Source organism: Panthera leo, chromosome B2 (assembly GCF_018350215.1).
Source record: "Panthera leo isolate Ple1 chromosome B2, P.leo_Ple1_pat1.1, whole genome shotgun sequence".
NCBI classification, from domain to species: Eukaryota; Metazoa; Chordata; class Mammalia; order Carnivora; family Felidae; genus Panthera; species Panthera leo.
Genome location: NC_056683.1, coordinates 43,200,661 through 43,215,926, shown reverse-complemented (window position 1 = coordinate 43,215,926; position 15,266 = coordinate 43,200,661). Strand labels below are relative to the sequence as shown.

Sequence of the window (15,266 nt, the reverse complement as noted above, 5' to 3'; positions counted from 1 at the left end):
ATCCCATCACCCTGGGATCATGACCTGAGCTGAAGTCAGGAGTCAGACACTTAACCAACTGAGCTACCCAGGCACCCCCATATAATTGCATTTTATGTGAAATGTAAAAAGTTTTGTTAGAGATTGGAGGGATGTTTCATACTGATAATTGGGTCAGTTTACCAGGAAGATATAAAAGTTATAGACCTATGCACACCTAAGAACAGCATCCCAAATATATAAAGAAAAACTGATATAATTGAAGGAAGAAATAGATGATTCAACAATTTCAACATTCTTTCTTCACTTCTGTCAGTTTTTTCTTCATATATTTGGGATGCTATTCTTTGGTGTAGATAAGTTTATAACTTTTATATCTTCCTGGAAAACTGACCCTATTATCAGTATGAAAAATACTTTTTAATAAATTTTTTTTTGTTTTAAAGTCTATTTTATCTGGGAATATAGTTGTCATATGATTACTGTTTCTAAGGCATATCTTTTTCCATCCTTTTATTTTCAACTTATTTGTGTCTTTGAATCTAAAGTGCATCTTCTTCTATTTGTTTGGGTTTTTTTTTAAGTTGATTGAGTGGGGGAGGGGTTGAGATAGAGGAAAAGAGAAACTCCACTTGGCAGTGTGGAGCCCAATGCAAGAACCCATGAACCATAAGATCATGACCTGAGCTGAAACCAAGAATTCGACACTCAACTGACTGAGCCACTCAGGTGCCCCTAACGTGCACATAGTTGGATCTTGGTTTGTATCCAACAATCTCAGCCTTTTGATAGGAGTGTTTAATCCGTTTACCTCTAATGCAATTACTGACATGCTTAAATTTACGTCTACCATGCTACCTTTTTTCTATAGGTCTCATGCTCTTTTTAATTTATCTGTTCCTCCATTACCATCTTCTTTTGTGTGAAATAGATATTTTCTAGTGCACCATTTCAATTCATTTTTTGGATTTTCAAATTATATTTTAGTGGTTACTCTAGAGATTAGAGTTTAACTCTTAATTTATCATGATCCACTTTGGATTAATACTAACTCAATTCCATACAATATCAAAAGTTTACTCCAATATAACTCCATTACATCCCTCCTCCTTTCTGCTATTCTTGTCATATATATTACATCTTCATATGCTATAGGCCCCCAAAATGCAGCTTTCTAAGTATTGGTTTATGTCATTTTAAATCTCATACAAGAAAAGTAATAGTCTTTTATATTTACCTGCATAACTGCCTTTCCTATGTTCTATATTTCTTCATTCAAGTCACTCTTTTCATTGTTTTCAGCCCAAAGGACTTTCTTTAATGTTTCTTATAAGGCAGATTTGCTAGAAATGAATTCTGTCAGTATTTACCCGGAAAGGTGTTTAATTCACCTTCACTTTTGAAAGACAGTTTTGTTGAATATAATAGTCTTGGTTGACTTTTTTTTTTCCTTCCAGCACCTTGAATATGTGATCCACTGCCTTCTGAATTTCAATGTTTCCGATGGAAATTCAGCTTTAATCATATTGTTATTCCTTGTCTGTGCTGTTTTGTTTTCTCTTGCCGCTTTCAAGATTTCACTTTGTCTCTTTGAATAGTTGTATCATGATGTGTCTATGTGCAACTCTTTTTTCTATACTACTTGAGTTTGTTGAGCTTCTTAGATGTTTAAATTAATATTTTTAAATCAAGTTCTTGGACTTCACAGTCATTATTTCTTTCAATGCTTTTTCCGCTTCTTTTCTCTTGTTTCTTCTGTGACTCATACTACACATATGTTGGTAGGCTTAATGATGTCCCACAGATGTGAGGTTCTGTTCATTTTTGTCATGCTATTTTCTTTCCATTACTCAGATTGAATTATTTCTATCAAACTATCTTTAAGTTTGCTGATTCTTTCTCCTGTTATCTCACACCTGCTTTTGAAGGACTCTAGTAAATTTTCACTTAATTTTTTGTACTTTTTGACTCTAGAATTTCAGTTTGGTTCTTTTTATATTTTTCTCTTTATTGATATTCTCTATTTGATATGTCATCATCATAATTTCCTTTAATTCTTTAAACATAGTTTCTTTTGGTTCTTTGAGTGTTTATAATATCTGTTTTGAAGTCTTTGTCTGCTAAGTCCAAAACCTAGATTTCCTAAAAGATAACTTATTTTAGCTGCCTTTTTTTTTCCTATGTAGGGGTCATACTTTCCTATTTCTTTGCATGTCTTATAATTATTTTGTTGAAAACTGAACATTTAATTTAATATATTGTAGCACCTCTGGATTCTGATTTGCCCTCCCCAAGGGTTGTTGCTGCTGTTTTGTTTGTTTGTTTGTTTGCTTGCTTGCTTTGCTTGCTTCTTTATACTAATTCTATGAAGTCTGTCTCCCTGTAGTATGTGGCCACTGATATATCTGTTCAAGTGTTTGGGGGTTTTTCCCCTCCTTTAAAAAAATCTGGTTTCCTACACCTTATGTTCAGCCAGAGATGTATGGATAGTGGGTCACTCCTGAGGATGTGCACAGCTTTACATCTCTGTGCAGCCTTCCAGACCTCCAAGGGTGTTATCAATATCCACCATGGCTATTTCGCTCCTTGGATCGCCCTGTTCATTTTGGGGAAAACTTCCAATCTGTTGCTTTCCCCAATCAGGATTGCAACCTCAGGATGGCTGTAATGTTGGCCTTCCCTACTCATTTGCCACCAAGATGGTTTCCATACTGTTTCCATTGTGTCGCACTGTGCTCCAAAACAATTCCACCTCCTTTAGCAGCCAACACTCTGGCTTTCATGGTTTTTTTTTTTTGTTTTTTTTTTTTTTTTTGTTTTTTTTTTTGTTTTTTTTTTGCCTGGAAGAACTATTGTTCTGGTGTAACTGGTTAGGGAGTGGGGGATAGGAGAAGCCCCAGTCTAAAGTGCCATAGACCCCTTTGTTCTTAACCAGAGTTCAGTAATTTGTATTGAATAAATACTTTTCAATTTGTTGTATGTCTTTAGTTGATTTTTCCAAGTTCTAAACGGTGTTTGCGATAATTTTCCCCCAGTTTTAAGAAGAGTGTTTGACAAGCTTCTTCATCCACCATTGCAAAAGTTCCACGAGTCTCCATACTATATCTCATGTAATCTTCACAGACTATCAGGTAATGTTATTATTATTTCCAGTTTATTCATGAGGAAAATGAGATTCAGAAGGGATATATAACTTCCTGAAAGCCATGACTCATATTTCTCAAAGGTAGTACCCTGTTTTGAGGGTTTTCCACCTGGATCTGAGTCTTCCCTGATTTGTTATTGTTGTTGTTTTAAACGTGTATTTATTTATTTATTTATTTAAATATAATTTATTGTCAAATTGGCTTCCATACAACACCCAGTGCTCATCCCAACAAGTGCCTTCCTCAATGCCCATCACCCATTTTCCCTGCCCCCCACCCCCTGTCCACCTTCAGTTTGTTCTTTGTTATTTAAGAGTCTCATGGTTTGCCTCCCTCCCTCTCTGTTTGTATACATTTTTTCACCCTTCCTTCCCCCATTATCTTCTGTTAAGTTTCTCAAGATCCACATATGAGTGAAAACATATGATATCTGTTCTTCTCGGACTGACTTATTTCATTCAGCATAATACCTTCCAGTTCCATCCACATTGCTGCAAATGGCATGATTTCATTCTTTCTCGGTGCCATGTACTATTCCATTGTGTATATAAACCACATCTTCTTTATCCATTCATCAGTTGATAGACATTTAGGCTCTCTCCATGATTTGGCTATTGCTGAAAGTGCTGCTATAAACATTGGGATATATGTGCCCCTATGCATCAACATCCCTGTATCCCTTGGGTAAATTCCTAGTAGTGCTATTGCTGGGTTCCCTAATTCTTTAAAGACACCGGATTCTTTAAAGATGCCAGAAATTTGAATAACCTCATACATCTTGCAAAATAAAATTAAGAGTCAACACTACTATCTTGGTAGCTCAGATAATGTTGTCTATTTTGGTCATGATACAGAGAGAAATTGTTTTTATTATGTACAACCCATGTTCCAGGTGCCAAGTAATTTTCTACCATATTTCAAATCTAATCCTCATAACAGTGCTGGGAAGGAGAGAAGCCTAGCCATGCCCATTCTGAAGATGTGGAAACTGAGGCTCAGAAACATCTCTGTTTTTAAAGGGTGAAGGTAGGATCCAAACACAGACTTCAGACTCTGAGGCCTAGTATCAGATATAGTTCAATGTCTTCCTTCAACTGGGTTGTCATGCAACTAAAATAAAGTGGGGAATGTGGAAAGAGCCCTGGGAAAATTCATAAGAATAATGAAAGATGTAGAAATATGTATCAAGAGAGAAAACTTTAATATTCGGGATTATTTGATCTAGAAAGGAGCTAAAATAACATTTAATGTGTGAAGTAATATCAAGGTTTGCTAATAAGCACTAGATTATTATTTTCACTGAAGGAAAAAAGCAAAATGAAACAACAGGAAGTGCATTTCTATTTCATCAGGAAAATCCTGCCTCTTTCAAGGGTTCGTGAGATGTTAAAGTCTGTTGCCCAAAAGGTTACTCATTCTGCAGTAACTACTTGTTTTTCAAGTCTCCTTTCAAGTCCCAGGGCAAGGGGTGACTTCCCAAGATTCTTTCAGGCCTGCCTGCACTTCCCAAATTAGAATGACAGGGTCTCCATCCAACTCCACCAGTGCCTGGGTTCCATACGCTGCTTATCTCTGATGCTTCTACATCTCTCTCTGGTTCACGTAACTGGTTAAAGCAAGACTCTTGCATGATACACCCTCCAGGCAGGGCCAAATCCCTATTTCCAGGAAATAGGCCACTATCGTGTGAGTTCTAATACAGAAGCATGTAAGAGGTCCACCTGCTCCAGCATATTTCTTTCTGACTGTCTGCCATGAAAATCCTCCACTGGATTTAAAACACTAAAGAAGGGCACAGTCACCTGACATGTGCCCAATAAAACACATGCATCATCTTGGGCAACCTATTTAAGTAGATGTGCACATCAGATTGGCTAATCATTCCTCTAGAAGAGAGGATGACCCTGAAACAATACCAAGTTATATCAGGGAAAGTTCAGTTTGTGGACAAAAAGGGGGAGAGGCTGAGATTTTTGCCTTGGTGGAGAAGTGAGTCCGTAGGTACTGAGAAAGGAAAAGCCCAATGGGTAGGAGGGCTAGTTCACATTCAGAGAGTACCAGTGCAGGCCAGTGACATGAAACACTTGTCCTTTACAATTGTCCTTCAACCCGGCATTGACTCAGATCATCCAAAATTTATTCCTTGGGGCCAAGCTCCAGGAGTGACGACCCAAACCCTGTGCAACGCTGACTGTACCTCCAGCAGCCAACTGGAACCATAAGCATATGTTTTTACGTTCACTTTTATATTAACTTCATTTTGCTAGAAATTTCATTAAAACCCACTTCCAGTGTTGATATGTACAAGCATGAAATCCTCCAGACGAATTGGTTCTGTAGATGGTGACAACACTCTCGCCACACTCCATGGATCAAATTGCTTTTTATCCGCTTGACTTGGCCACAACGTAAAGGCAAATGCTAAGTAAATGCTATGAAGTCAATAGCTCCAGAGTGTTGGGTGTGTGTGTGTGTGTGTGTGTGTGTGCGTATGTTTTTCCCCGGTGTATATCCCAACGGAGACCTGACATGCAGATTAGACAAATCACTTTTCATAATCCCAAGGACTGCTGTATGATGTATCCAGAGTATTAATCAAAGGCTAAGACCGGGTAAAATGTGAATTAAATTTCTTAATGGAGAGATACATGAACTTTCTATCCTTAGATCTCTGGCTGTGGACGTCTCTGAGGCAATGAAAAATTCAGCTACCCAGTTTATAATATTCTGAGAGATATATCACTAAAGTGACACAGCCTATCGTGGTTACATTTTCTGTTCAGAGAACTCGGCTTCCAATGAAAGGAGCTCAGGGCCTGTGGGCAGGGACTTTGAGGGTAGCCCATGAAACCTAAGGTCATATATGTTTGGGGTCATTCAGAGACTCTTTTCCACCCGTGTCCAGAGGCCTGTCCTGAGTATCAACCAGACTCCAGGGTCTTGACATTTTTTTAGTCCAGGGAATTGCAGTGAATTTTACTTCCCGTGCCAGCAAAGCCAAGACGAGCCGAAAAGAAATTAGGTTTTAAGCAGCTGAGATTTAATACTAAAATTCAAAATAAGCCTGCACCGTGGCCTTTTTTTGAAAGTCAAACTCACAATATCTGAAATCCCTGCTATGACTGTTAGGGTAAGTTAGGAATAAATGACATGAAAAAAAAAAGTCAGCCAAAGTGTTTGTGAAACAAAGAATGGTTTTTTTGCTCCCTACAAAGATATTTTGGGTGCTGTGGCAGTGCTAAGTCGAGCCCAACACAACTGTCCACCTCAGGAGTGCACGCAGCAGCAACAGGGCACGTTTCCTCCCCATCTGGGTCCATCTCAGGCTCCCTGGGGATGGATGGGGCCACCAAGACACGTGGAACTTGGATAGGACATGGTGTCTGTGTGTGGACACCTTTCCTCCAAGAGGAAGAAAGTCTTTTATGGGCATCATCTGACTTATCTCCCCGCCAAACCTTCTGATAGATGGAGGGGAAGGAGGTGAAGCCAGCAGTGCGGATTGGAACACCAGTCAGACATCCACAAAGCCCTGTTTTAGGCTCAAGAGAAAGCAAACTGGTGGAAAAAGAAATCAAAGATGTTCAGCTTTCCTGAAGTCAGGGCTGCGGGACTACACACGTCCCCTAACACACACACACACACACACACACACACACACACAGTCTGAACCTCCCGGTGATTGTTCACTTCTAAAATAGGGTTTATAGTGTGTACCTCACAGGATTTTGATAAGATATATAATCTCCCTAAATCCTCATCAAAATCCTGTATATATACATCATATATATAGGTCATATATATATGTCATATATATCATACATATATATCATATATATATATATATATATATATATATATATATATATACAGATCCATAATAAAAGGCAATAAAAGGCAAAAACCCTTCCCTTTCTCCTCCTCACTGCCATATCCACCCAGAAAATGGGCCAGCCACAGAAGGAAGCAGAACATCTGAGGCAGCCAGACTGGCAGCGGGAGGGGTGAGGCCGCTAACACCCCCTCCAACAAATGATTATATACGCTATATATTCTGGGCTACACGTTGTCCATGTACATTAAAGCACCATACTGAAAGGCATTTTGCATTTTGTCAGGCTGTTAAGAGGGCGCTGAATCCCTAGCTGAATCTTCAGCTGCTTCTGCCGTGCACATGTGCTTCTCTTGACCTCTAATGGTGTTCTCAGTAACTGGGAGGAAGCGGATCCCCCCTGCACTCCCCGCCCAGCTTAGAGACCCACTGAGACCACGGGCATATGTGCAGTAAATCTTGAAGATCTATTCCCACTTGAACGCAGGGTCCTACGGTGCACCAGGTTACGAGATGCATAATTAGAGCTCGTTCGACTGACAGATTAATGGGGGTGTAGCAGAGGCCCGATAGCAGTAAAGTAGGCAGCTAAACACAGCAATCTCTGGTGTAACGTCAGCACTAAATTTGCACATCTTTTGCAGCGTGTTGACCACTTCTCATGGCTTCTTAAAAGTGTGTCTGTTTTATGAGGTGTTTTCTTCTTAGAACCTCAGCATAAATACTTTTCTGGAGAATTTGGCCTACTGGTATTCACCACTCCATTGCCCCAACTGCTTCAGAATCACCTGCTTCGTTACGTATAATATACCGTCGTGGTCTATGTATGACTTTCTAGGACTTAGAAATACTCTCACTCACTTGCTTACTATAACTAGCAAAACCAAAAAGTAGCAAGCTGGCAATTTGTGTATCTATGTTCTGATCACCTGATTCTCTTAAAGTAAAATTTGGTGTGAAGGAAGAGAAATTCCAGAGTGTTCTGACTGATAAAACAAATAAATCTGAACGGTATGGGCATTTCTCTTCCTAGAAATAACAGACAGCTCGCCAAGATCTCACAAACATCAGACACGTTCATCCCCAAGCACACACAGCTCTAGCTTCTCCTCCATGGTCTCCTAATTCTTATCACCTTCTCTTCCTCTTTTTAGATTTCTGCAATTTTGAGAGCATTTTTCTAACCCCAGGCCCCTTGCTGTCTGTTAACGAGTTTCCCCCTCATCTATGTCTCCAAACTTGCTCTAAACAAGGGGTCCTCAAGTGACTTGTGTGTGTGTGTGTGTGTGTGTGTGTGTGTGTGTAATCCCACCAAAGGAATATTTTAAACCACATTTTAAGATGACATCTAAATGTCATCATTGCATGTTAGAAAGGTTGTGTGTACTGTAATCGTGCAAAATCCTTGTTGCAACAGATTTAGACAATCCCCTTGATGGGAAACGTCTGCCTTGAGACCTAAATGACAAAGCAGTTCTCATTGCCGGTCTAATCAGCCAAATCAGACTCACTTTCTCACAGAGAAATTCGTACTTCATTTTTCAGTTCGCGTAAGTGTGTTAATATGTGTCCCCGTGGCGACTGATTCATTTCTGAATTGTCATTCTGATAGATGGATGGATGAGTGGGTAGATAGATGATTATGGCAGATACATACCTAAGTGCCCTGACACTTGCTGTGAGTTTGTCATAGGATGAAATAGAGCTCTGTCCCCTCTCAGCATTTCTCCCCCAAGGCTCTCTTTCCTCTGTTCTCCTGGGACTCTTCCTTGGGCAAAATGCCTTCTCAAAGAATGTCATTATTTAGAGACCAGAGGAGATGCAGACCCTGGGGTGATGTTTTACAGTGAGACTGGGGTGGGTGAGAGGATGTCTTATTTTAAAAGTGTGAGAGGGGCAGTTGTAAAGGGATGATAGAAAAGGATAACCAGAGGTGTGTTCTCAGATTGGGGAGCTCTAGAAAAGAGTCGGTGGAAGTCAAGGATCTGAAAATCAATGCCATTAAAACCACATGCATCTGCATAACCCCTCAAAAACCTTCAGGCACCAGAAGGATGCAAACCACAGTGTGAAGATGGCTGTTCTTGACCAAGCACACAAGATGGGGATCACACCGGGGCAAGCAGCAAGAAGGACCTGCTCGGCCACCATTTGCCCCATTAGTCTAGCCATCACAAGCAAGAGGTGGCCCCGCTTCACTCATTCATTCAGTCGTTCAACAAACATCTTTGTGTGAGGCACAAGGTGCCCTCAACCTTGTGTCCCAGGGATCATCTTGAATAATCATTGTCAATGGAATATGGGGACCCCTACCAGCCCACAACTGAGATAGCTCTGTATCATAACAAAACGAGGGTGTATGTAGAGAGCAACCAGTTCTTTGGTCAGAAAAATCTGCCTAGCCTCATTTCCAGACCCTTGAGCCAATGAGATTCCAGATCCCAAATAAAATACAATAAAATAGGTGGGGGGAGGGGGGTGGTGCCTGAGGGAAGAAGTCATATTCGAAACTCATTGTTAACTTGCTGGGAAGTGTGAGTGATGAAAATGACCAGAAAACATGATCCTTCGGTGAATTGGGATCTCACTAATGTTTAATTGGGCCTCCTGCGAGACATTTAAATCTATGGCCAGCTATCAAGGGTGAGAACTCTACTCCAGCGGCCCCCAAATGATTTCACCTTCACTTTCGTTTTAGTGGTGGAGGGAAGCCAGGACATTTGCCAAAATATCTGAACTGTGGGTGTGTGCGTTAGCCTGTGTGTGTGTGGTAGTCGCCGTTGAGGAAATTCAGTGTTCCATAATCTCTTTCAGCGTGTCGCTTACCAAAAACCAGGGCGGCCACCCTGGAGGTCCGGTCCCTCTGTACATGCCCTGGATTTCTCAGTTTCCCGAAACAGAGTCCTGTTCAAGAAGTACGGCTTAAAAAAAATGACCATGTTCAAATTGTCATCAACTATTTACAGACCTCCTTAAGGGTGAAACCTAGGTGTTCCCAACTCAACAAAAGCAGTTTGCAAAGCACTCCTTAGTTTCTTCACCCCAAACCCATTCAAAATAAACCAAAAGGTGAAACGCTGTTTTTGTTGTCGTTGTCGTTGTTGTTGTTGCTTTTCTCTTAAAATTCCACCTCAACCTCACAGGTGTGGGGGGTGAGACACAAGTGGGGAAATGTGGACCAGGAGGCAGGAGACGGAAGTTCCAGGCTGAGCTCTGTTGGAGGGACTACAGGGGCCTGGGAATGTCGGCCCCACACTTCCTTGCCATGTGCTCCTGGCTAGGGTCCTTAACCTGCCCTCTTCCTCATCTGTAGAAGGAGGGGCCTCGCGGTGGGTGTCGAGGATTCAAGGAGATGAGCACAGGGAGTGTGTAGCCAAGCGCCTAGCCCAGACAGGAGCTCAGCCATGTTTGCAATTACTGTTGGTGGCACTGGGCTGGTCACTTAGTTTCTGTAGGCCTCCATGTTCTCCTGCCAGTGTGGAAAAAATAAAGCAACTTTAATTGCTTTTTCTAAGGATTAAGTTTTACCAAAAGGCAAATGGATCAAAGACTAGTTTCTCCCTCTGTCAACGGCGAATGTCTTGAAGTCTAGGACCAGGATCTTGTTTTTGTATTCCACCCAAGCTCCCCAGGCCCCCTGGATTGCCCAACGCGACCTTATACATGGTAGGCATCAATAAATGTTTATTGAGTCGAATTATCTCAAAGTTTAACCTTATGATAAGGGAGTAAATGAGGGAGGCCGTTTTTGTGGGGGTGTTAAAGTGAGCCTGGGAGAGTCTGTCTGAGGGAGAGTAGGTGTGTTCATTAGTGATTTAGAGAGGCATGGGGACGACTACAGCTGAGTATAAACATTTCTGTAATTACTGAGCCTGCTTTAACTGACCCAAAGCCTTCGCTGTAACATAAATCTGCATCTGGCAGATAGACAGGCCGTTATTAAAATTTAAAAATAATAGAGAGGTACGTTTTAGCCCTCCAATGAATCAGATTTTGACAATGATTTTCCAAAGATAAGTTTGTGTGGGGAGAAAATGAGTTGCAGGTTTTCCATTTTTGCCCTTCCTTGCCTTCGTCTACCAAAAATATCACCTAGAAGAGGGCTTTTTCGCGTCAGAATACAATGAAAATCCACCCCCCCCCCCACATCCCCAGGGGCTCCATCCATCTCCCCTGTAAATAATACCGAGTACAGATGAAGCCCTTTGAGACAAGCCTGGGTATCCAACCCTCTACTTCAGCAAACTTGAAATGAAAACCCAATCTAAGCGGTGGATGTTAATTTATTTTTATTTTTAAATAAAGGAAAGGAAAAAAAAGAAGAAAAAACAAACCACCAAGTGTTTCACCTGGCATGTGCGTTTGGGATGACTCACTTCGAGAAAATTCTGGGGGGAAAAAAAACCCACCTGACTTTTTACCTCTAGGAAATTCCCTCTTCATGGGAATGAAAATCCTGGCTCCCACGCTCTGAGATCTGGGGGACCTTGCGTGGGGAGGTGGGTCTGTCTTCCTGCCTTGAAGCCTCAGACCCAGGGCAACTCGGTGCTTTCTCTCTAACCAGATCATATTTTTCGACCTGAACGCTTTTATGGTGGGGGCTTAAGCAACTTCCTACACTCCTGTTGTTGTTCTTAATTTCTTCTGCTTGGAGCGAAACCCCTACAGGGAAGCTATAAAGAAAATAAAACAAAGAGAGAAGGAAGAAAATGTTTCTCTTCTCTTTCCTCCCTAAACCCCCCTCATAAACATCCCACCCCATGTCACAAAATGTATGGCGAGCGTTAAGCCTTGGCAGTATTTTGACACGGTGCGCAGTCCCCTCTCTCCTCCCCTATTCCTTTGAGGTCCATCTTGCAGCCCGGGGCTCTGTTCCCCTGCCAACTTGGTGGGAGTGTTTAGTGACTGGAAGGCTGTGGCCTGCTCTCCCCAGAACTTCACACTTCATTTTTCCATATCCCTGGGAGCAGCAGCAAATATTTCACCAGCCTGGTTTACTGGCTACTGCCATAAATCAGACTTAGGCCTCAAAAAAATATCCAGGCCTGTCAAGGCATTAAGCTTTTATTTTCTGACTCGATCCAGTGGTAAATGAGAGCTTGTATTTTCCTTTAAAACTGTAAAGGGATTTTTAAGGATTGTCGCTGGATGACTGCCAGCTACGAAAGATACAATACAGAGGGTAACTGGTTAGGAGAGATTTGGGAAAGTCTTAAGTATGAAAAATGGCTTTTCTTAAAGGTTTTTCAATGAAATGAGAAACGGAGCTTATATTTCATAAAGGTCCCCCCCCCCCTCCGAAAGACCTGAACGAGTCACAAGAAAAAGCATTAGGAAATGAAGAGTCGCTCTCTTAGAGAAATGGGAGTGCTATTTGTTATGTGTGCCCCCTTGCTTCCTCTCTCGTTTTCTATGTACACAGATGCTTGGGCCGGTTCATTAGTCAGTTCCTGCCATCATTACTGACGATATGACAGCAAGAACAAACAGACTGGACAGTTTTATGTGCTGTGTATTAATTGCTTCATCATTTAGGCCTGCAAACCAGGACTATGAGGCAAGTCCATTCAACCCCCACCCCCACCCACACACACACACACACTGCCCCCTGCTCAAAATTCGAAGCAAGTTTGCAAGGTGCAAATCTTGCCTGTGGGATCACTTCTTAATGTCTCCCCTGGTTGAGCAATCAAATCCCAGACTCCAAATGCTGAAAGCCTTCTTGCAGTTGGGAGAGCGATGAAGTTAAAGTACGCAGGTATCGCACCCAAACACCACGTCCAGGAAATCTGGAAAAAGGTGCAAGGAATCAGGCTGAGGTCAGGCACTCGGTGTCGAAAAACAATCTGCTTAGATCTTGGGATGTGTCATGTTTCATTGAGGTACGCATTTAACTTCAGTGAAGTGTAACGAAATGAGAATAAACATAATCTTTCCTCTGCCTAGCACAGGCCGTTTGCGTATACTCAGCCTGGGGGGAGCAAAGAGGGTGGGAAGGCAGGGGAGAAATACTAAGGACAGAGCAGAACTGAGGGTTTCAGAGTAGCATTTAAACCAGGATGAGACTGATCAAGAAAGAACAAGGCCGTGCAGACAGTGTGATCTGGCTTTATGGGGAAAGTTGGGGGGGTTGGTGGCTGGGACTGATGGGAACACAGCAGCGAGGGCCCAAGATGTGGAAAGTGACAGGCGTGTGCCGAGGTGTGTCATAATAAGAAGAGTGGGGAAGACATACCCGGGGCTGACCTTGCAAGGATCCCACAGACTATCCGTCCTGCCTGTGGAGTGATTTATGGACACCTCTCCCATCCAACCCCGGGGTCGGCAAGTTGCATTAAATCTTGGGTGTTCCCCAGGTGGGGCACTCTCTCCCTGGGTGTTGCCTTTTCTTCTTGAGAGAGTGCAGAATAACCTGAACGCAGACTTTGTGGCCTAAAGCAGTCTTGAGCACCGGCTCGCGTCTCCGTGCAATCCTTGAACGGGTCCCCTTCTAAAGCTCTTTCCAGCTGATCTCACTCCGCTCCTGCACACCCTCCCCGTGGCACATGGAGCCCAGCTGTCAGTGGCTGAAGCCACTCAGTGATCCATGAAAAACTTCTGTCGGTTCTTTGGATTTGCTGAGCTTTCTCTTTTCTCTCCGAAAACTGAGAAAGTTACACGAAACTCAGATCTCAATGCCCATAAATAAAGTTTTATTGGGACGCAGCCACGTTCATTTGCGCACAGGTTGTCTATGGCTGCTCGCACGGCGTAACGGGGCCAGTGAGTAGTTGTGACCAGGGATCGTGTGACCCACAAATATTTACCATCTGGCCCTTTACAGAACAAGTTTGCTGATCTCTGCACTATTTGCCCCATCAACCGCACACCCACACCCACACTGAGCCTGGCCAGCCCCTCGTCTTCCTTCAGCTCATCCTAAGGACTGATTGTTCCTGCCTTGTACACCCTGCCCTTCCCCTTGCATAGCCAATATTTTGTGTACTGAATGCCCTCCTAAATGTTTTCTCATTCAAACTAGCCAACTAGCAAACTATGCAACAAACTAGCAAAACTATGAAATGTAAACACGAAAAAGCCATCAGGCAATCATTAAAAAATACTCCAAGTGAAAACTGGAATAAGAGACCCACAATGTTCATATTGGTTATCCATACGTAGTAGAATTACGGATGCACTTGCTACACTTTTGGTTACCTGTGTTAACAGATACATTCTTAAAATACAGATTTTTCTATATCTCCTCTATAACGTGCATGTTCTAAATGTTCTGCAATGGATAAATGTTATTTTTAATGGAAATTTCACAAAAATACGGATTCAGTGGCTTTTACACGAAACGCACTGAGTTAAGCACCATGGAGGATGTAAAGAATATACAAGAAATAATCCTTGCCTCAAGGAAGTCTAAAATTGATAGTTTAAAAAAAAAAAAAAAAGGACATGCATAAAGATGGTGATAATCTGCACATATTGCCTATTTTGGTTGAGTATTCAAGAATAGTAACTATTATTTGCTGAGAAATGTGTTTAAGTGTGTCTGCACAGGTGTCTGTGTCTGTGATTCCCGGTCTCATTCCCTTTGCCTATGGGCACCCACTTATTTACTATAAGACCTTGAGTATGTCTGCACGTTTTCACAAATGGAGTGTGTGTGGGCACCTGGGTGGCTCAGTCAGTTAAGCGCCTGACTTCAGCTCAGGTCATGATCTCATGGCTCATGAGTTCGACTTCAGCTCAGGTCATGATCTCATGGCTCATGAGTTCAAGCCCCGCATCGGGCTCTGTGCTGACAGCTTGGAGCCTGGAGCTTGCTGCGGCTTCTGTCTTCCTCTCTCCCTGCCCCTCCACCACTTGTACTCTGTCTGTCTCTTGCTCTCAAATATAAATAAACATTAAAAAAAAATTTTTTTTTAAAGGGGGGGTTGTTATGGTTCCAGATTACCTTAAAAAAAAATGGAGTGTGTGTGTTTTAGTTTACATTAAAGATATTCTGTCCTAATACCATTCCTTAATTTGTGCATTCTTTTTTAAATGTTTCTATTTCTGAGAGAGGGTGCTAGCTGAGGAGGGGCAGAGAGAGAGGGAGAGAGAGAATCCCAAGCAGGCTCCGCACCGACGCGGGGCTCTGTCTCACAAACCGGAAGCTCGTGACCCAAACTGAAATCAAGGGTTGGACGTTTAACCAACTGGGCCACCCTGGCACTCTTGTGCATTCTTCCCAAGAGTTATTAAAATTTCCCCAAAAGGTTTTGGGCAATCTTCTGTTAGGTTAATTCCCAGATGTGCTGTGGGTTTAGCTGCTGGTG

General features: G+C 42.2%; 1 protein-coding gene across 1 annotated transcript in view; it reads right to left on the bottom strand.

Annotated features, from left to right (window-relative positions):
- Positions 1-12,569: 12,569 nt before the first annotated feature.
- RUNX2 (RUNX family transcription factor 2) overlaps positions 12,570-15,266 on the bottom strand; it is a 259,424-nt gene continuing 256,727 nt past the window's right edge. The window contains exon 8 of the mRNA XM_042938947.1: positions 12,570-12,746. Within this exon, the coding sequence (XP_042794881.1) occupies positions 12,703-12,746 (44 nt within the window). The 3' untranslated portion in view covers positions 12,570-12,702. The remainder of the gene's footprint in view (positions 12,747-15,266) is intronic.